The 20,659-nt window shown below is 40.2% G+C and overlaps 1 protein-coding gene across 1 annotated transcript in view; it reads right to left on the reverse strand.

Annotated features, from left to right (window-relative positions):
• Window positions 1-11,539, reverse strand: part of Cdc73 (cell division cycle 73) — a 106,584-nt gene extending 95,045 nt beyond the window's left edge. The window contains exons 1-3 of the mRNA XM_021165244.3: window positions 11,219-11,539; window positions 7,968-8,073; window positions 3,935-4,004 (exon numbers count right to left, since the gene is read on the reverse strand). Coding sequence (XP_021020903.1) covers window positions 3,935-4,004; window positions 7,968-8,073; window positions 11,219-11,349 — 307 coding nt within the window. The 5' untranslated portion in view covers window positions 11,350-11,539. The remainder of the gene's footprint in view (window positions 1-3,934; window positions 4,005-7,967; window positions 8,074-11,218) is intronic.
• Between the last annotated feature and the right edge of the window lie 9,120 nt (window positions 11,540-20,659).

The raw sequence follows: 20,659 nt of genomic DNA on the forward strand, positions 1-20,659 counted from the left end.
TCCAAATGTAATTTTAGGAATACGCATGGAAGGCCAGTAGTAAAGCACCTGCCACTCGAACGTAGCAATCTGAGCTTGATTCCTGGAAGCTACATAAAGGTAGACAAGAACTGACTCCACCAAGTTCTTCTCTGACCTCAACATTCAAGCTGTGGTACATGCAACCACATACACAGAGACATACAATTTGGGGGTGGGGAGTGTAAAGAGTTAGGCATTTGCTAAACGAAAATAGCAAAAGCAAACAGTCTTGGAGGTCTTCCTATTATCCACAAGATTCTCTGCACACCAACATTATAGCTTAAAAACAAGGAGCAGAGCTGGGCGTGGTGGCGCACGCCTTTAATCCCAGCACTCGGGAGGCAGAGGCAGGCGGATTTCTGAGTTCGAGGCCAGCCTGGTCTACAAAGTGAGTGCCAGGACAGCCAGGGCTACACAGAGAAACCTTGTCTCGAAAAAAAAAAACCAAAAAAAAAAAAAAAAAAAACAAGGAGCAGAAGTGTAACATGACTGCTATCACTGGCTTACTGGTAATAAATTCCACCCAAGGGAAGATGAGCTTTATTTCTGTAATATCAACTTATGTATATTTATAAGAAAATAATCATTCATTCCGTTAAGTATCTACTACACACTACTGTTCTAAACGTCACTGAGTAGTAATAAGTAAGACAACTGAAACAACTGTTTCTATAATGTTCGTTGCCAAAAAGACACTACAGACATATCCAAGTAAGCAATAAATGTAATTTCAGGTAAAAATATGATTTTTTTAAATAAACAGGATTTTATTACATAAAGAAAGGTATGAGGTTGGATGTCATTTTGTATTTTATAATGGTCAGGGACAGAAGAATATTTGAGCACTGATGGAAGATGAGAGCCTAATAACAATACAGACAATTGAAGACAGAATTGCAAAGGCAGAACCTCTGAGATTCAGTAGACCAACGCAAGATCAATAACCAGCTGCCGGGATAAAAGAAGACTGATGGAAGATAAAGTCATAGAGATTTAGGCAGATACAAAATCATGGAGTCCACACGGCAAGACATATAAGCTTTATCCTCACAAAAAGTGTGATTGAAACCACAAAGGGCCTTGAATAGGTAAATGGCAAAATTAAATTTAAATACTTTTCAAAAATAAATCTTGTTAGATACAGAATACGCTACAGCAAATAGAAAGTAGGGACCTGTGAGAAGGTTTCAGAGCAAAGGAAGAAAGACATGGGTTGCAGTAGAGCAAACACTGTTGTGGTTTTCAAGGCAGAGAAAGAACTTACAAATGTTACAGATAGGTCAGAAATGATTTCCCACCAGAGTTTAAGGTCTAAATCACTGCACAGTTATGTAAGGTACCACCACTCCTAAGATGAGAACAGGCTCAGTTTTGTTTATGTGGGTGGAGATGGAAAGAAGTAAATTAGGCTCTCTATTTTAGACATGTTAAATTTCAGATGCCTGTACAACAGTTAAAGGAAGATGACAAGAGTAAATTTATAAATATGAAGAAAAGTCAGTAGGAGAAAAAAATGCAGCTAACACTTGAATATGAGGGTTGGGGCACTGATGTTCTCATTACATTGAAAACTCATGCATAAATTTGACTTCTCAAAAAAACTGTTCAAGAAAAAAATACACTGCTGTTTACCAGAATGTACTTAACAATAACATAGTCAATAACCCATATTTTAGAATATTTTACACATGATATACAGTGAAAAAGTATCTAAGGACTGCCAGAAATCACTTCGTTCAATACTATGTAATAGCCTAAAAAGGTAATGGCGTTACAAGATTACATCACATGACAGAGAGCTATGCTGACTCAGCTTACAACTGTAATAAATGACTAGAAAACTAACAACTACCCTTGATTTTATAGTTATGACTTAATACTACATCTTATGCTTTTTTATACTTCTCACAACAGTGAATGGTATCATATAGTAGAAATATATCTCTGTGCCTAAGTTCTAATAAGTTTTAACTGTGTCTAATAAACTTCTGTATTATAAATGAATAAAAATCAGGGCTGGAGAGATGGCTCAGAAGTTAAGAGCACTGACTGCTCTTCCAGTAGTCCTGAATTCAATTTCTACCAACCATCTATAATAGGATCCAACAGCCCCTTTTGGTGTGTCAGACACACCTGCATCAGTGTACTCATATAAATAAAATAAATCTTAAAAAATAAATAAATAAGCTGGGGCGTGGTGGCACACGCCTTTAATCCCAGCACTTGGGAGGCAGAGACAGGTGAACTTCTGGGTTCAAAGCCAGCCTGGTCTACAGAGTGAGTTCCAGGACAGCTACACAGAGAAACCCTGTCTCAAAAAAAAACCAAAATAAATAAATAAATAAATAAAATCATGTACACATTTATGAAAAACCTTTTTGTCCTTGTTCTTCTGTTTAAACTATTATACAACATAACACACCTTTTTTCATAATTTCTTTGTGATGGCTAATTTTTTCAAGACTGGCACAAATCTAAAAACCAAAACCAAAATCCTCATCACATTCAATCCTTATTAAATCCAAACTGTTCAGAGGCCTTCAGCAATATGAATAGAGCAGGATATTTACACCGTAAAACTTGGAAGATGTCACCTAGAGATTTTAGAGTTTCAAGAGAAAAAGAAAACTCAAGCCATAAGAAATGTCCTGGCTAATTTTATGTCAACTTGGCACAAGTTATTAGGGAAGAGAAAGCCTCAGTTGAGAAAAGTTTCAATATAATTATCTGTAGGCAAAGTGTATAGTGCATTTTCTATACTGGTGACTGATGTGGGAGGGCCCAGGTCACTGTAGGTGGTAACAACCCTGGGCACCACGGTGGTCCAGGAGGCCATAAGAAAGAAGGCCAAAGCCAGGCGCGCACGCCTTTAACCCAAGCACTCGGGAGGCAGAGGCAGGTGGATTTCGGAGTTCGAAGCCAGCCTGGTCTATAAAGTGAGTTCCAGGGCAGCCAGGGCTACACAGAGAAACCCTGTCTCGAAAAACGAAAGAAAGAAAGAAAGAAAGAAAGAAAGAAAGAAAGAAAGAAAGAAAGAAAGAAAGAAAGAAAGAAAGAAAGAAAGAAAAGCAAGTAGTGAGGAACAAGCCAATAAGCAGCACTCCTCCAAAGCCTCTGCATCAATTCCCGCCTCAAGTTCCAGCTCTGACTTCCTTAGATGATGGACTATGAGCTGTAGGGTGAAATTCATTCCCAGATTGATTTTGGTCATGGTTGGTGTCTCATCACAGCAATAGAAACCCTAAGGTAACAAGGCATAGACATGTCAAAAAATATATTGAAAGATGAACGAATGGAAAGAAAACCCAAGGTCTAGTGTCCCAAATGTCAAGTGAAAGACTTCAAAGAAGCGAGTGTCCAACACTATCAAATGTTCATAGGTAAAGGGGGTAAAAAGAAACACACAAACAAACATAAAAGTGGCAATCCTAAAGTCTGTCTGGCTTCAGTGAGACAGGGAGGGTGAGAGCTAGGCAGAAGGCACTTCAAGAAAGGTAACAAAGGAGCAGAGTCAGTCTGTCAACCTCTTCCTTTTCAACAGTGTACTCATATAAATGAGTAATAATTTATAGTAATAAAGAGTGTGGAATCAACAGTCTATAAAGCATAGATCTCTTCTACATCTCTTCTGAAAAGTAATGATTGAGAAGGAGAAAACAGTAAAGCAAGACGGGAATAATAATGTACAGAGGGAAGGTCTCTGACAGTATAAAAAGAACACTCACACCACGGGGGAGTGACAACCTAAAAAGATACAGTTTGTGCAACTTCAGGGAGAAGCACACAGACACAGCTTCTGGTAGGGTATTGAGTGGAATACAAAATTCCCCACTACATCTACTTTGATAGGAAATAATAATAATAATAATAATAATAATAATATTTCAAGCGTGAGAGCAAATTTAGTACTCACATGCTTCCCCATTGAGATATCCAAGTAGATCTTTTCGGTCAGGTCTTCTAACCACAGGAATATTTTCAGTCTGAAGCCAAAATTTTAAATTAGATATTGAATAGAAGCAACTATGAAACTTGATAAATACCATGTAATCTCTGAATTTATAATCTAACATACCTTGGTAACATGTAAAGTCACATTTATTTTTAAAAGTGCTAAAAAGCTAGAAATTTTGAAGATTTCTCAAATGTTATTTTCAGTAATTTACTTTTGAAATTTCATAAAGGTATATTCAAGATAGTTATTTGAAAGTAAGTAATAACTTTATCTTTTTGCAAAGTACAAATCCCAGGCTCTCAGCCCTTGGCTTTACTGTTCTTTTTTAATTGCACTATAGGATGTTATAAGGCCACACTTATAAGGCTTAGCATTTATAAGGCCATACCTTTTCAGTCCCAATATTGTCTCACTTTATACAGTATGTGTAGTGCTTTTCCCCACACACAGACCAAACCTCTTCATTAACTATTCAACTGAAATTCTTCCCAATGAGCTATATAAACACTAAATATTTATTTTGATAAGAATAAGAAAAGCCAGGTGTGGTGGCACACGCCTTTAATCCCAGCACCCAGGAGGCAGAGGCAGGCAGATTTCTGAGTTTGAGGTCAGCCTGGTCTACAAAGTGAGTTCCAGGACAGCCAGGGCTACAGAGAAACCCTGTCTCGAAAAAAAATAAATAAATAAGAATGAGAAAAATAAGCTATTAAAAATATTAACTATAGTATTTAACCTTCTACATCTCTTTTTCCCTTGAGTATATATAAATTCAAATAACAGAGAGGGAAAAAAGATTTGAAAAAATCTTGTGTGAGAACATGAATTTAGAAAAATGAGTAGTTTTTCTTTAATACACCTACAATCATCACTTATAAAAATATGATTATAATTGGGGCTGTGGAGATGGCTCATCAATTAGAGCACTTGCTGCTCTTACAGAAGATCAAAGTTTGATTTCCAGCATTCCCAGTTACAGGTGGCTCACAACCACCTATAACTCTAGTTCATGGAACGGGTTAAACGCCTCTGGCCTTCTCTGGTACCTGCAGTCAGTCATATGTACTTAGAGACACACAAAGACATCTAAGTAAAAAAAATAGCAAATCGTTTTAAAGATGATTAAAATAAACAAAATGTATACTGCAGGCATCGAGTCATCTTTGGGCCAATGATTTTTGCCATTACCACAATTTTCCTTATCACTTTTCTTATGTAAAAACAACGCAGTGCAAGAAAAACTGGTTGCCAAGAGATTACATAGATAAAAACCTTTGTCTACTATTATAAACAACAATGACGTGATGAGAACCCTTAGTATCACTAGCCAATTACATCACAATGACCACCGAGTCACTACAGCCATTATTTGCACATACTTCTTTCTGACTTAGCTGAACAAATAAATCACTTATTTTTTCTTCAGTTTATATATATATATATCATATATACATGTAACATATATATTCCTTATATAAATTTGCATATGTGTATATAAGTTGAAAATCTACAAGTATTTCTTTCCCTGTTATTTTTTAACCAGCATACCTGGAATAGTACACATACCTGAATTAATATTCTTTTTGGTTTTGTTTTGTTGTTTTTCAAGACAAGGTTTCTCTATGTAGACCTAGGTATCCTGAAACTCATTCTGGAGACAGGACAGGCTTTGATCTCGCAGAGATCCACCCGCATCTGCCTCCCAAGTACTGAGATTAAAGGTAAGCACTACCAGCACCCCAGCTCAAATTGATGCTCTTTCAATTACTGTCTGAAAGCCTGATTGTGTATTTCAGACCCATCTGAAGTATGGTTTATGCCCACAGCACGAGCCACCTGAGAAGCAGCAGGTCTACTGATACTAAAAGGCCCCAGGGATCACAGCACATCTCCAGGAAGTCACCACACAACACAGAGCAAGGAACGTGGCAACTTAAAAGGCAACCTCTAATCTGTAAAGCTACACAATTTTAGATCTCTGCCTCAGATCATTTAAAATGTTTTTAAGTAAAACAAGGGTTATATCTTACATGACTATAAGTCCTAGAGTCCACAATAACAATGGTAACTACTAGTTATGAAGTATAACCACTCATAAGAATAGTCTTGCTGGGTGGTGGTGGCACGAATCTTTAATCCCAGCACTCAGGAGGAGGCAGAGGTAGATGGATCTGAGTTCGAGGCAGCTTGGTCTACAGATTGAATTCCAGGACAGCCGAGGTTTCACAGAGAAACTATGTCTCGAAAAACAAAATTATATATGAATGTGTGTGTGTGTGTGTGTGTGTGTCTGTGTAAAATATTTAAATCTCTAAGTACTTAAATTATTTAATAAACAGTTCTAGTTATTGCTTAATTAGGCTTTTAAATATCTAATAAATAATATAATGATCAATTATTAATTTTCCTTACTACTTACCAACTTTCAGATTTTTAAAAGTGCATTTAACACTGAACATATATGTTTGATATTCAGAAAAAGAGTCCTACTGAAGCAAAATAAGTGATGAGTTACTCTCTCAACTGGTCCAAATAACAAGTTATTATTCAAAAGCATCAACTATCTCTACTTTGAAGGGAAGGTTGTAAGAGTAAATTTCACACAGTATAATGCAGTCCACAGTGTTAGGCAGCCATAAAGTAGCTCTAGTGATGGAAGCCACAATGATGATTTTATGAGGAGTTTAAGAATATTCAGACATGAAAGTCCTACATTCCTTTTCTTTTTTTTTTTTAAGATTTATTTCTTTATTATATGTAAGTACACTGTAGCTGTCTCCAGAAGAGGGCATCAGATCTCGTTATGGATGGTTGTGAGCCACCATATGGTTGCTGGGATTTGAACTCAGGACCTTTGGAAGAACAGTCTGTGCTCTTACCTGCTGAGCCATCTCTCCAGCCCCAAAGTCCTACTTTCAAATTAATACAATGCAGTAAAGTTAAAACAACTTTTAGAGTAGGTATCTGATTCCATCAATTATCTCCAAAATAATTCTATATCTGATCCTATCAAGGAATTTGATAAGAACCACTTTTAATAAAAGCTAAAGGGCTGCAGTAAGAGTACTTCCTGCCTAGCAAGCAGGAAGCCCTGGGTTCAGAGCCCAAAACCTTATTAACAGGACAGGACTGCAGACACATCTGATCCCAGCACTTGAGGGTAGACAAGAGAACCACAAGTTCAAGGCCAGCCTCAACTACACAGGTGTTAGAGGCCAGCCTAGGCTACAAGAGACCTGTGCCCTCCCAACACCCAAAGAAAGTATCTGGGGAACCATCTTATTTGCACATCTATGGCAATTTGCAGTATCAAGCTCAAATAACTCAAAATCCTACTTATCAGTTTTTAAAGTCCCTTGCCAGTGCAAGAACCTCATCCTAGCAATCTCTGTGAAATGAGATATTTTTTTTTTTTTTTTTTTTTTTTGGTTTTTCAAGACAGGGTTTCTCTGTATAGCTCTGGCTGTCCTGGAACTCACTTTGTAGACCAGGCTGGCCTCGAACTCAGAAATGTTCCTAATAACTTCTTCTCAACAATGAATTTTCAAACACTGAGAAAGCAGATAAAACTGAAAAGCAATACATTTGTCAATAAAGTAAAAAAAGAACTGTTTTGTTTAAAATTCTAAAGAAGTTATTTGTCTACATTGGGTTTATTTATTGAGATTTTCATACTTTAGTACTAAATTTATATCATTTTTATGCCTTCTTCCCCTGTAATATGTTTATACTAATGTGTTAAACTATAGTTCTGAATTATCAGAGTTCTTCCACTTATATATTTTGAAATATCTATATAAATGCTTTTAAAAGTTGTTATAAACATTACCTATAATTTTACATGAATAATGAATTGCCGACTAAAAGATCAGAATAAATCACATAACAGCTTAATTTTCACTCTCCATGACAACTTCAGACATCTGAAACCCATGGGTGAAGTTATCTATAACTGTTTGATCAATGGAGTTTTAAAATGATTTCTACTTACAGCTGCACGCCGGACATAAACAGGATGCGAAAGGTGCACATTATTAAGGAGAAATAAAATAGAATCCAATGTGTAGTACTCTCTGGGTTGGCCTTCCTTTCCGGTCCTAAAATGATTAAGGCATGACTTTTATTAAGATTCTTAAGTTAAATATTCGGCCTTAGTTACATGCATTCATTTATCTATATCTAGTTGATTATCTGACATAGTTATTACTTAACATAGCAAAAATATACATGCAATATAAACTTTCATAGTAAGTGAGTTGCCATTGGAGAAGACAAATAAAAAATGTAAAAAACAAAACAGGGAGAGTGCATAAATTCATACATTTAAAATTATATATATATATATATATATGTGCATATATATGTGCATATATATATATATAATTTTTCTTTTCTTTTCTTTTTTTTTTTAAGACAGGCATGGTCTCATGTATTCCAACTGACTTCCAAGCAGCTACCCAGCAGAGGGCAACATGTACTCTCCACCATATCTCACTGTATGTGGTGCTGGAGATCAACTGCAGAGACTCAGATATACTAGGCAAGCACTCTACCAACTGAGCTATATCCTCAACCCCCACTATATACATATTTTAAAATGAGTTCTGAACTCTGTCAACAGAGAAAAAAAATGAAATCCAACCAGCTGCACAATGGAAAGGATTATCCATAGAAGACAAACTACTCCGATGAAGGTTTTACTAGGGATGCACTTACAAGATGCACATTGTATAACTCTTTCTAAACAAGACACTGCTGTACAACATCCTCAACAACAGTCTGTAAGTTAAAAGGATGTACTTCAAAGAGATGATCCTTATAACATCTCTCAAACTAGGCCACTAAGACAAAACCAAGCTGTAACTCTGTGATCAAGCAATGGAGTCTTGAGGATACAAGCTCTCTATGATAACACACATGCTGCTCTGCAAGCCGTTCCTTTCTCCTCCCACTTCTCATGACGGTTCAACTGTATGAATCCATTTAAATACAGCGCACGGAAATTTGTCCTACATCTCCTTTACTAGCCTCCATTATCACTTTTCCTCTAAACAAGTGGTCCTCAGCCCTCCCGATGCTACAAACCTTTAATACAATTCCTCCTGTTGTGACCTCCAACTAAAAAATAATTTTCATTGCTACTTTATAACTGTAACTTTGCTGCTGTTATAAAAGTAACTATGGGCATGGTGGCGCACGCCTTTAAGCCCAGCACTCGGGATGCGGGCAGGCAGATTTCTGAGTTCGAGGCCAGCCTGGTCTGCAGAGTGAGTTCCAGGACAGCCAGGGCTACACAGAGAAACCCTGTCTCAAAAACTAAAAAAAAAAAAAGTAACTATGTTTTCTGATGGTCTCAGGTGATCAATCCCTGGAAAGGGTCTTTCCACGCCCTCCAGAAGGGTCTCAACTCACAGGTTAAGAACCACTGCTCAAAACTGATATTAGTCCAATCACTCAGTAGTAGTTACTATACAAATTATCATAAAAATAGAAAGCACTAAATACATTAAGGGTACAGACCAATCTTTTATCGATCGATATACATTTAGACGTGCATACATGTAGAGTTAATAACTTCTGCTGAAAATTTAATGTTGAAAGTTTTAAATTTCTTCTAAGTTTTACTTTTTCACTCCTTTGTACACGCTTGTCAAGCCATGTCCTTTCCAGGCCTCAAGTATTAAGTCTAGTCTGTCCCGTCCCCCGCCCCCCCCTCCCCCCAAGGCTATCCCACTACTTCACTCAACTTCTTGGCTGTTCTTTCAACTTTACTCATCTGTTCATTCATTCATTTCCAGGCTTTGGAGAATACACCTCACCTTCAAGGAAACAACTGTTCTCTTCCTATCAGCTACAAAACAGTTCAGATCAACTTAATCTGTTTCACCTTTTCTAGCCAAAATAGTTTAAGGAAGGAACCAGAGTTTTAGCCTTTTTTTTTCCAAGTTAAATTTCCTTTATCCCTTAGGTTTGTTAAAGAAAAAATATTCATTAAAACCCAATAAAATAAGCCGGGCGTGGTGCTTTTAATCCCAGCACTTGGGAGGTAGAGGCAGGTGAATTTCTGAGTTTGAGGCCAGCCTGGTCTACAGAGTGAGTTCCAGGACAGCCAGGGCTACACAGAGAAACCCTGTCTCGGAAAAACAAAAAAACAAAAAAACAAAACCCAATAAAATAATTCTGTGTTATTTATTTGAAAGAGTAAAACATGGGAAACTCAAAATATCACTTAATCAACATTTCAAAAAGGAAATCAGTAAGTCCAAAGAAATCTTAACATTTTCTCGTGTTAAATTGATCGTTCAAAGTTATTCAAACAAAATGGGTACCAAAATTCTGACTCATTCTAATAATCAAAGAGAAGCATCAATAGTAGTAACATCATTACAGAGGGCCCAAAGGATTCTTCAACTTGACCCTCTGTGATTTCCTGAACGACTTAAATCCACGGCATCCATGGAACAATAATCACAAATGGGTTTTTTTTTTTTCCTGTGAAGGCTCTTCGTGAAGAGCACTCAGGATCAATTTCTCAGACCCGTATGTAAAGCTCACTGCATTTCCCCGGTAACTTTCTCCCCAACAAAGTCCTGCTTTCAGCTCCAATACTCGTTTCTGCAGACTTCCAAACTCTCCCAATCTTCCCTTAACTATAAGTGATAGTTGTCTATTCCTTTTTTTTTCTCCCCCAACCCCTCTTGAAGAATAATAACATCAACCTACCCCTATTATAAAAAAAAGAAAAAAAGAAAACTACCGAGGCGCTCGAGGAGCCAAAGGAGACAGTTGCAACACATGGCAGCCTCTGGGAGATTACAAAAAAAAAAAAAAAGAAAACCTAAGAACAAAAAGCGACTGGGTGGCCGGCAGATGCTGCGATCGATCGCTGTCCTTCTACACCTCCGTCCAGGTAGCCGTGCACCAGCCCCACACGGCGCGGACAACCTGTACACACTCCACGCCAACTGGCAAGTCGGAAACTCCCATGGTACCTTTCCCTTCGGCTTCTCCAACACAGAGAAGACTTGACCGCGCTAGAATCCGCTCCACTTCTTCCCTCCTCGCCCTAAAAGTACAACTTCTTCTCCAGAGAATAACTTTTTCCCCAGAGCACCCATTTTCCCCCCTCTCATCCCTGAGGCACTCCGAGGAGGACAGGGAGGAGGGCTTTAGGGAAAGAGGTCGCCCGGGGGCGCCCGATGCTGCCCCGCCACCACTAGGCCACAGCCACGCCGCACTCACCCCCAAACTACATAGTTGGTCTTCACATTCTTGGGCCAGGAGAACTCCCCGAAGATCACTTCATCCCCCTTGACCACGATCTCCTTCTTCTGGATGTTGTACTGTCGCAGGACGCTGAGCACGTCCGCCATCTTCGCCCCCCTCGCTGCTGCTGCCGCCGCCGCCGCGGGCCCCGGGCCCCGCCGTCGCCGCCGCGCCTGCCGCCTCCTTCCCCCGTCGCCTCGCCCTCTTCCCCCCGCCGCCGACGCCGCCGCCGCTGCCGCGAACCAACAGCCGCCACACTCAACAGCCGGCCGCGTCTACGACAGCAGCACGGGCAGAAGCCACCCAGGCCGCCGAGGACCCCGCGCTATATAAGGCAAGGCCCCGCCGCGGGCTGCCCGCGGAGAACGCCTGACTGACCCACGCTCCGCCGGGGCCGCGGGCCGCCGCCAGGGGGCGCCGTGGCCGCCCGAGCACACGCGCCACCCAGACGCCCGCGGGGCGCGCCGCCGACTTCGGGAAACCGGGAGCTGGCCCCGGCGCTCCGCGTGTGCGGCGCCCTAGCGGAACCGGGCCCCGGTGCGGTCTCCAAGGCTCGTACGGGGCGAGCGACAGGTGCGCGCGCACCTGCTGGGCGCTTCCGCACTTTTCAATCCCAGAGCGCGCGCCGCCGCGGGGTGATTTAAACTTTCCCTGCGCCAGGCTCCGCTTCCCTCCCTTGAACCCCAGGACTACCTTTCTGTCTGCCTCGGAGCCCCACCGCACTCTGCGACATAGGTCCCCGTGGTCAGGAACAGCTCCTAGGGAAAGCTGGAGCTTTGAAATGTGGACGTTTTCAAGTTTAGGCTGGGTTTTAATTAGGGATGGGTTTGCAAAGAGGAAAAGAAGAGTTAGCTGGAGGACAATTCTTGCCCCGTTTGTTAGTCTCTGGTCTCCTAACATCGTTTGATTGGTAGACAAAATAAAATTAATCCGAGAAGAAGCTGAAAGCATCCCAACGCGTCGACTAAGGACCATTCATTGTTGACTCGTCCCCCTCCTTTCCTTGGAAACAACTTTTTCCATCCCCGCAGCTTCTCCCGGGCAATCACAAAAAAGCCTCAAGTGATTTCAGGATATGATTGGAAGAAATACTCCTTCAGAAACCTCAAGCTGTGAATTAGAACACTTTTTCAGACGACCAGACTTTTAAGTGGTACTCCAAAGGCTTACCGATGCCTTTATGATTATGGGAACCTAGAAATCAATTCTACATACTATGCATGGCCTGTGTACTTTAAACATATACTTCAAGTCTAATATTTCTTTTTCACTCTTTGTGAGAAGGAGGCACACTTTGTTACTTATAAAAACAAATACTTTGACCTGTTTTTTTTGGGGGGGGGACTTTTGTTATGTGTGACAAAGTGTAATTTGGGTATAGAAAGAAGTATGAGGTTTAAAAATGTCTGCTCCACAAATGTCTTTCTCCCTTCAATGTGTCTCAGAACCTCACTGCAAATGCAGGTTATAAAGAACTGACTGTGCTTGTCTGTCCCTTTCACATCTCTGAATTTATGCCTATATCACAGCATCCAGTATTTCCTTGTCCCCTTTGTTTGCTTCTCTACCTCCTAGGAGATGAACTGACTGTATGACATGTGGTATATATTGGTCATATGTATTATACTTGGTACAGTAACAGCTCCTAGAACAATGTTGTAGTAAGTGGAAAGATAAAGGCTCCGAGTAAAGTCTGAGGTAATAAATGCATAGGTAGGTTTCATGGAGTTAAGAGGGTCAACAATAGTTTTATGAATTTTATTTCATATACAAATCATTTCCAAACAATTTCTCTTTTTTGATTAATTTATGTTTTTAAGGTTAATGATCCTTAAACTCAACGTTGTAAGATACGTGGTTAGTAATTTATAGTTTATAGCAGTTAAAGCACGGAAGTTCTTTCTTTGTTTTTGTTATATAAATTCCCTTAAATTGTCCCTCTCATGTTAAGTCAAGAAGGTCAAAATCTAATAAAAGATAATAGTAGTTATAGAACTAAAAATTTGGGAAATAACTAAAAATTATATTCAAAATAGTTTTATTGCTGGGTGGCACACGCCTTTAATCCCAGCACTTGGGAGGAAGAGGCAGGCAGATTTCTGAGTTCGAGACCAGCCTGGTCTACAAAGTGAGTTCCAGGAGAGCCAGGGCTACACAGAGAAACCCTGTCTTGAAAAACAAAAACAAACAAAAAAAATTGTTTTATCGTGGGCAAAGCTGTGTACTTAATAGGGACACATGAACATTGGTAGGAACCAAGAGCTCTCCAATTGGACTTAAGACCTACTCAACAAGAGGGACACCATGCCTGGTCCAGAAGACCTAGCTAACTTTCCGGAAGTGCTAGGAAAGTAATGGATCTTGAAGGAGAACCTACAACCTCCATTTTACTAAATCAGCATACTCCCTGACTACATTCTAAATATTTATCCTTTGACCACAAAAGTTCTTCAGAAGTTTTTCTCTTTGCAACAACTGATCAAATGCAGAGTTGTGGAGCTGAGCCCTAACAGACACATCTACAACACAACCCCTGCACATAAGGCTCAGGGATCATTTCCAAAGAGGGGGGTGGAAAGATTGAAGGAGTCAAAAGAACAGGAACATTGCTAGGAGACCATGTCTCCTAGAAACATCAGAGAAGCTACACCCATGAAGTCTCACTAACATGGCTGCCTAAATATGACCTGAACAAGAAAAGAGATCAGTGCACATCCTAAAGTGAGAGGGAGAATGCTCATGGGACCTCAACCCTAGACAAAGAACTCAGGCAGCAAGGAATGCTGGAAGAGGGTGATATAGTCTTCCCCATGGAGAAGAACAACTGGTTATCCAAGGCAAATGGTCAGTCCTGAAAGCATACAGATACATATATGTGTGTGTGTGTGTGTGTGTGTGTGTGTGTGTGTGCCTGAGCAGATTGCGTGTATATATTTAGAATTGTGCATATGTAACAACAATTGGAGAAAAAGAGATCATGAATTTGGAAGAGCAGAGGAGGGGTTCTTGGAAGCATCTAGGAAAGGGAAGGGGAAATCATATATACTTACATTATAATCTCAAAAAATTAAAAAATAACCTGTGCATATCTGTAATCATGAACACCAGAATTCCCAACAATTCTTAGTTTAAGATTTATTGAGGGGGCTGGTGAGATGGCTCAGTGGGTAAGAGCACCCGACTGCTCTTCCGAAGGTCCAGAGTTCAAATCCCAGCAACCACATGGTGGCTCACAACCATCCGCAACGAGATCTGGCGCCCTCTTCTGGAGTGTCTGAAGACAGCTACAGTGTACTTACATATAATAAATAAATAAATCTTTAAAAAAAAAAAAAAAGATTTATTGATAGAATAGCTAACCAGCCACCAGAAAGTATCCCATTTTCTTCTTAACCTGGAAATTATGGATATACTAAATATAGATAGATAGATTGATTGATTGATTGATTGATAGATCTTTGTATAGTCATTGAATCCTGGTAAATCTTTTTGCTTGCTGTATCCCTATTGTCTCTCTTTCCAAATGCTGTGGAGCTTGGACCTCACAATGTCTCACACTTTACCTCTTTTGCTTGTTAGTAACCACAGAAACATCTTCTGTGTTTCTCATGGCTAACAGCTCACTTATTTTTAACACAAAAGAATATTCCATTCTCTAGATGTGCTATGAGTCAATCATTACAAACCAGAGGATGTCTTGGTGTCTTCCAAGCTTTGTCAACTTTGAGGCTGAGTCAAAGTCATATCGTTATCTTGGTTCAGGTTTTAGTTCGGGTTCAAGTTTTAAACTCCTTATGTAAATACCAAGATGTCAGATTGCAAGGTAAAACGATAAAAGAATGCTTAATTTTCTAAAAATTGTCAAATTATTTCCCAATGTGAGAGTATCGTTATTTTTATTGATATCAACAGTGGGTGAAAGTTCCTGTTGAGCATATCTATACCAGTGCTGAATAGCGTCAACAACTATGGTCAGTCTAGTAGGTATGTATTTCTCTCTCTCTCTCTCTCTCTCTCTCTCTCTCTCTTTCCCTTGCCATCCCCCACCCCCCACCTGGGTATCCTGGAACTCACCCTGAAGACCAGACTGGCCTCAAACTCAGAAAGATCTGATAGGCTTTGCCTGTGTCTCTGCCTCCACCTGAGTACTAGGATTAAAGGTGTGCAGCCCAGCCATCCCCGAAGCCGCCACCACCAGCAGTACCACCACCAGCATCACCAGCAGCAGCAGCACCACCACCACCACCTCAGCAAGGGGAAAGGAAATATTATCAAAGAAACACTACCAACAAAACACAGTAACAGGCCAGTTACTACACAGAACAGCCATGTCTCAACAAACAAACAAACCCTGCTGCCTTCTTTGTCCATTAGAGCGCTGAGCACAGGAATTATTGTCTTCATTCCTACTCTGATAGTTCCAACGCCCCTGCCAAATCTATCTGATATTCTGTTCTGACTTTACTGTGTTTTAGTTGTGTTCGATAAACCTCATAAGTCTTTTCTTGATAGCTGGACACAATGTACCAGTGAAAGAGAATGGCTGTAAGGCCTTGAAACGTGCCAATAAGTTGCAGGGAAGGGAATCCATTGTACAGTCAGATCACTAGCAGTCAGTCTCCAAAGTGGGCTTGTGGCGCTAAGTGAGGACGATGGCCTCTCCTCCGTCTCAGTCTCAGGGAGGCATTCTCAGTGAGAATGGCATGGACTTACTTGTGTGGATCTCCACATAGAAGGAAGGATACAAATGACTGCAATTCGCTATTGTCTCATAGGTCGGGTAGCATCTGGCAAAATTCCAGCAGTCCAGAGCTAAATCGTTAGGTTTTCTGTTCTTTGTTTCTTTTTTTTTTTTTTTTTTTTTCCAGAAGAAGCCTTGTCAAGAACAGAGTTCTCTGTTATATTTCAAAATTATCTTTTCTCTGCCCCTTCCAGGGTGGCCAGGGCTACATACACAGAGAAACCCAGTCTTGAACAAAAAAAAAAAAAAACTACAAAACATATCTATTTTACCATTTCATTTACCAACTATGGTTATATATTTTATTTATATATATTAAATGTTATTAGCACATGTATTCATATTCATATATGGAGTTTTTTGTTTTGTTTTGTTCTTTGAGGCAAAATTTCTCTGTATGGCCCTGAATGTATTTGAATTTACTCTGTAGACCAGGTGACTCTGTCTCCTGAGGGCTGAGATTAAAGGCATGTGCTAGTATTCCAGTCTGGAATTTAAAAATAACACAGAAATTACAGAAATAAATAATAATGACTTAGAAAACCAACTGAGGAGATTTAGAAACTTTAAATCGAAATAAATTTAACATTGACCCTATTTAAAACACAACTTTCTGTTGGCATTATTTTTTACATGTTATAAAATTTAAAGAATAAATCATACCGGAAGTTTCTTTTTCACCTTGAAATTAAGGCCATGTTTTCTTGTAACAATGGTAACAAAGGCTATTCAATAAATAAACTTTACAAGGTTTGCAAAGTAAACACAAAAAGTTTACCACCATTTTTTATCCACTAGGTATTCTGTCTTACTTGGACTGCATATTCCTAAATGAGGACACAACAACTGGATGTGTTTGCTTGCTCATCAGTTAATCTTTATAAGTTTCCCAGAAAAATAAACCAGAGAAACAGAGCAAAAGGAAAGAGCTTCAAGCAAATAAAAAATGGCCAGTGTGTAAGGTTAATTGTGATTTCCACTCAAGGGGGGAAAGAAAGTTTGATGGAAAAATACCTGTTATAAAATGCACACATGAGAGTGTAATTGTGTTTATTTCGTTACTGTTCTTTCAATTCTTGGAGATAAGTTCTCACTGTGAAGCTCTCACTGTCCTGGAACTTACTATGCAGTCCAGGCTGCCTCTGGAGTGTTACTGTAGCTAATTTAAAGAATAGATTCTTGGGCGCTACCAACTTTGTCTAGCTATGCCATGGGGGGGGGGGGGGAGCAGTGTTTCAGTAACCTTTAAAAATAGGAATATAAAAGAGGGTGTCTCACACCTCAATAAGATGTTCTTTCTCTTTGCTTTTGTTGTTCCTGCTTCTTTGAGACAAGGTTGTAATGTAACTCGGGCCTGCCTATGCACTAGTTCTGTGGCTGAGACTGACCTCATACACCCAAGTTTCCCAACTTCCTGAGAGCTGAGTGGGATTTCAGGCATGTGACAGTTTACCTAGTTTGATGACCCCTGAAGATTGAACCTGAGACTCCAGGCATGCATGGCCAGCACTTAACCCCCAGAGCTCCACCTCCAACCCCAGTGTTCTCTAGTTCTTTCTTTTAGACAACTTTCAGACCAAACTGTGCAATTTCTACATGAAAGGGGTTTTCCCCTTTTTGTTCTAAAGCATTTCTTTTTGTTTGTTTGTTTTTCGAGACAGGATTTCTCTTTATAGCCCTGGCTGTTCTGGAACTCACTCTATAGACCAGGCTGGCCTCAAACTCAGAAATCTGCCTGTCTCTGCCTCCAGACTCCCAAGTGCTGGAATTAAAGGCATGTGCCACCACTGCCCGGCCTAAAGCATTTCTTGAAGGGACAATCTTGTTGAAAGTATGTCAATGACTATTGTCGTTCACACTGAGTCTTGGTAAAACTGGTACATACACAGCTAAGCAGATGAATGAACATTATAATGTGAACATTGGGGGCAAGTGGGTTTGACAAAGAAGAGGCAGTTTTCAATTGAAACAAAACTTGAGAACACACTTCCTAAAGATAGTCCTTGTGTAGCATAGATCCCTGAAATATGCCAAAGTATACCTGTCACCAAACCCAAGTTGGACAAACCCAGTTCTGAGCAGATGAGATTAAACACAGCACAGACAAAAGACAAAACTAGTGAGGATGTCTTTGAATAATTCTTTTTTTTTTTTTTTAAAGCTTTTTGAGACAGTGTGAGGGCTTTGTGTAACCTTGGAACTGTCGGAGAACTAGCCCTGTAGACCAGTTTGGCCTCAAACTCACAGAGATCTGCTAGTCTCTGATTGCTGGGATTAAAGGTGTGCATTTGAATAATTCTTAAGAGAGACTCAAGGCATATTTGATCCAAAGAAGATCTTCTGACCCTCTTAGATCCGGCTCAAAGATAAATACCTCTGCCTGACCTTTCCCTACACATTCTTCATGTCATAGGTAACCCGACAGGCAAACAAACCACTGAAAAGCTACTCAGTTGCAAAAACAGTGGAATTTGGATTAGCTAACAGCGAGATCCTAAAACTTTACTCCCAGAAATATGAAATGAACCCTTTCTATGCACAGCCTTGACAGAATACTGGAGTTTCATTTGCAACTTAACTCTCTGTAAACTTACTTCTCGGCTTTGAGTCAGAAGGCCTCAGTCAAGAGAACACACAGACTTCAGGTGCCTGAACTAGCCAATTGAGTTTCCTTATCAGCTGCAAGGGTCTCTAACGAATCTGCCCAATAGCTTCTTCTTCTTCTTCTTCTTCTTCTTCTTCTTCTTCTTCTTCTTCTTCTTCTTCTTCTTCTTCTTCTTCTTCTTCTTCTTCTTCTTCTTCTTCTTCTTCTTCTTCTTCTTCTTCTTTTGCCAATGGCTTAAAAACCAATCAAGAACATCAAGAACATACAGTGGAAGAAGCAATCTAGCATAGGCCTTGAACCTCTCCACTGTGATGAGGGGGCCAGGCTGCAAAGTTACTCATCTGCTGATCAGAATGGCTGTTTAACCAGCCACACGACTCTATGGTTTAAATATATGTGATAGCAAGGACCCTCTGAGTGAACGTGTGGTGTCAAAGACTCCTGTGCCTCAGGCCCGTAGGAAAATAGTAACACCATACTCAACCTCTCCCTCTCCCCAGGTGAGGCTCAAAGGGCTAGCAAAGACTTCCTGGTCCAGGCAGGAGCAGATGTTGATGTGTATGTGGAAATTGTCCACTGCTTTCTCCCCGCCCCCACACTATGATTATGGCCTGAAGGCTGCTCCTCTACAGAGTGTGCCTCAGTGTTCAGCTGTATGTAATTACCCCTCCTCCTTGTTTGTCTGTATGCAATAGCACCGCCTCCTTGTTCAGCTGCATGCAATAGCCAGCTTCCCCTTTTGACTGTCTATAATAAACATGCTGCACTTTCTGGACACTTTGTTTTCGAGATTGGATGGCCCATCCTAGCTTTTCTGCACATCTCTATGTCTGTCTTTTCTTCATTGCCTTGCTGTCTCAGTCAGATCCATCCCAGGAACCTGGCTAGATGTTAGAAACATGGTTGTTCCCGTCTGAAAGCATGCTAAAATTTGGCCCATGGTGTAACAGTGCAGGCAGTTTGTTCCTTACAAGGAATTACTGCTGACCCTCTGGAAAGAGATTCCAGTTGTGAAGTGCTTTATCTCTTATCTGGGAATGCTGTTTTTGTTATCACCCAGGAAACCAGTAGACTAACGTGTTAGCTTGCAAACACAATGAAAAGTGCAGACCTCTCAGAGTTCTGAACTAAGAACATGTATTTGTAGAAGGTTAACTGACAAATGTTAGAAGATTTTTGGTCTACAGATGATCTCTGCCATTTTCTCTTGCTGTCTTAACTCTTTCTTTCCTTCCTTCCTTTCTTCCTTTCTTCCTTCCTTCTTTCATTCTTTCATTTGTTTGGAAACAATCCCCTAAAAATGGGGTGAGGGGAGTATTCTTAACCTTCAGACCATACAAAATATACCACAAATGGTATTTGACCAATTTGGGGTTTTGACTCTTGGTTTTGGTGTATACTTACTAAATAGGGCATGTTGGGTCCACTTACTGTGTGCTATCCAGCATAGGCCATGAACCTATCATGTGCCTATGTCAACAGGAAGACCTATTGTATATACCTACTACTATCTCCATAAGAGGATGTTACCTTGGACTTGCTCAGTTTGGATTTATGAGCTAAGAATATAACTCAGTTAGCAGAGCCCTCCCCTGGCTAGCAGAGTCCTCCCATGGCTAGCAGAGCCCTCCCCTGGCTAGCAGAGTCCTCCCATGGCTAGCAGAGTCCTCCCATGGCTAGCAGAGTCCTCCCCTAGTGTGATCACATCTCAGGGTTGCATCCTCAGTCCCGCACAAGCAGGGACGAGTAGCACATGTGTAACTCCAGCACTCAGGAAGCAGAGGTACAAGATCACAAGTTCAAGGGCATCACTGAGGCCACCATGGGACCCTGTCTTTATTGATCAATCAATTAATACATTTTGAGATATGTGTTACATTATTTGGGGAAACATTATATTTCAGCTTTGTTCTGAGTATGTTCCCTAAAAGTTCATTTGTTGGTGATATGGTCTCAGTGAGGTGACGTGTAGAAGTAATAGAACATATAGGAAGACTTGTAGCCTCCATATGCTCATTCACAGCTTCTTGTTTGATTTTTAAAATTATTTTAAAGTGTCAAAGCTATTCTT

Source organism: Mus caroli, unplaced genomic scaffold (genome assembly GCF_978045245.1).
Source record: "Mus caroli unplaced genomic scaffold, Mus_caroli_1 scaffold_1, whole genome shotgun sequence".
Taxonomy (NCBI): Eukaryota; Metazoa; Chordata; class Mammalia; order Rodentia; family Muridae; genus Mus; species Mus caroli.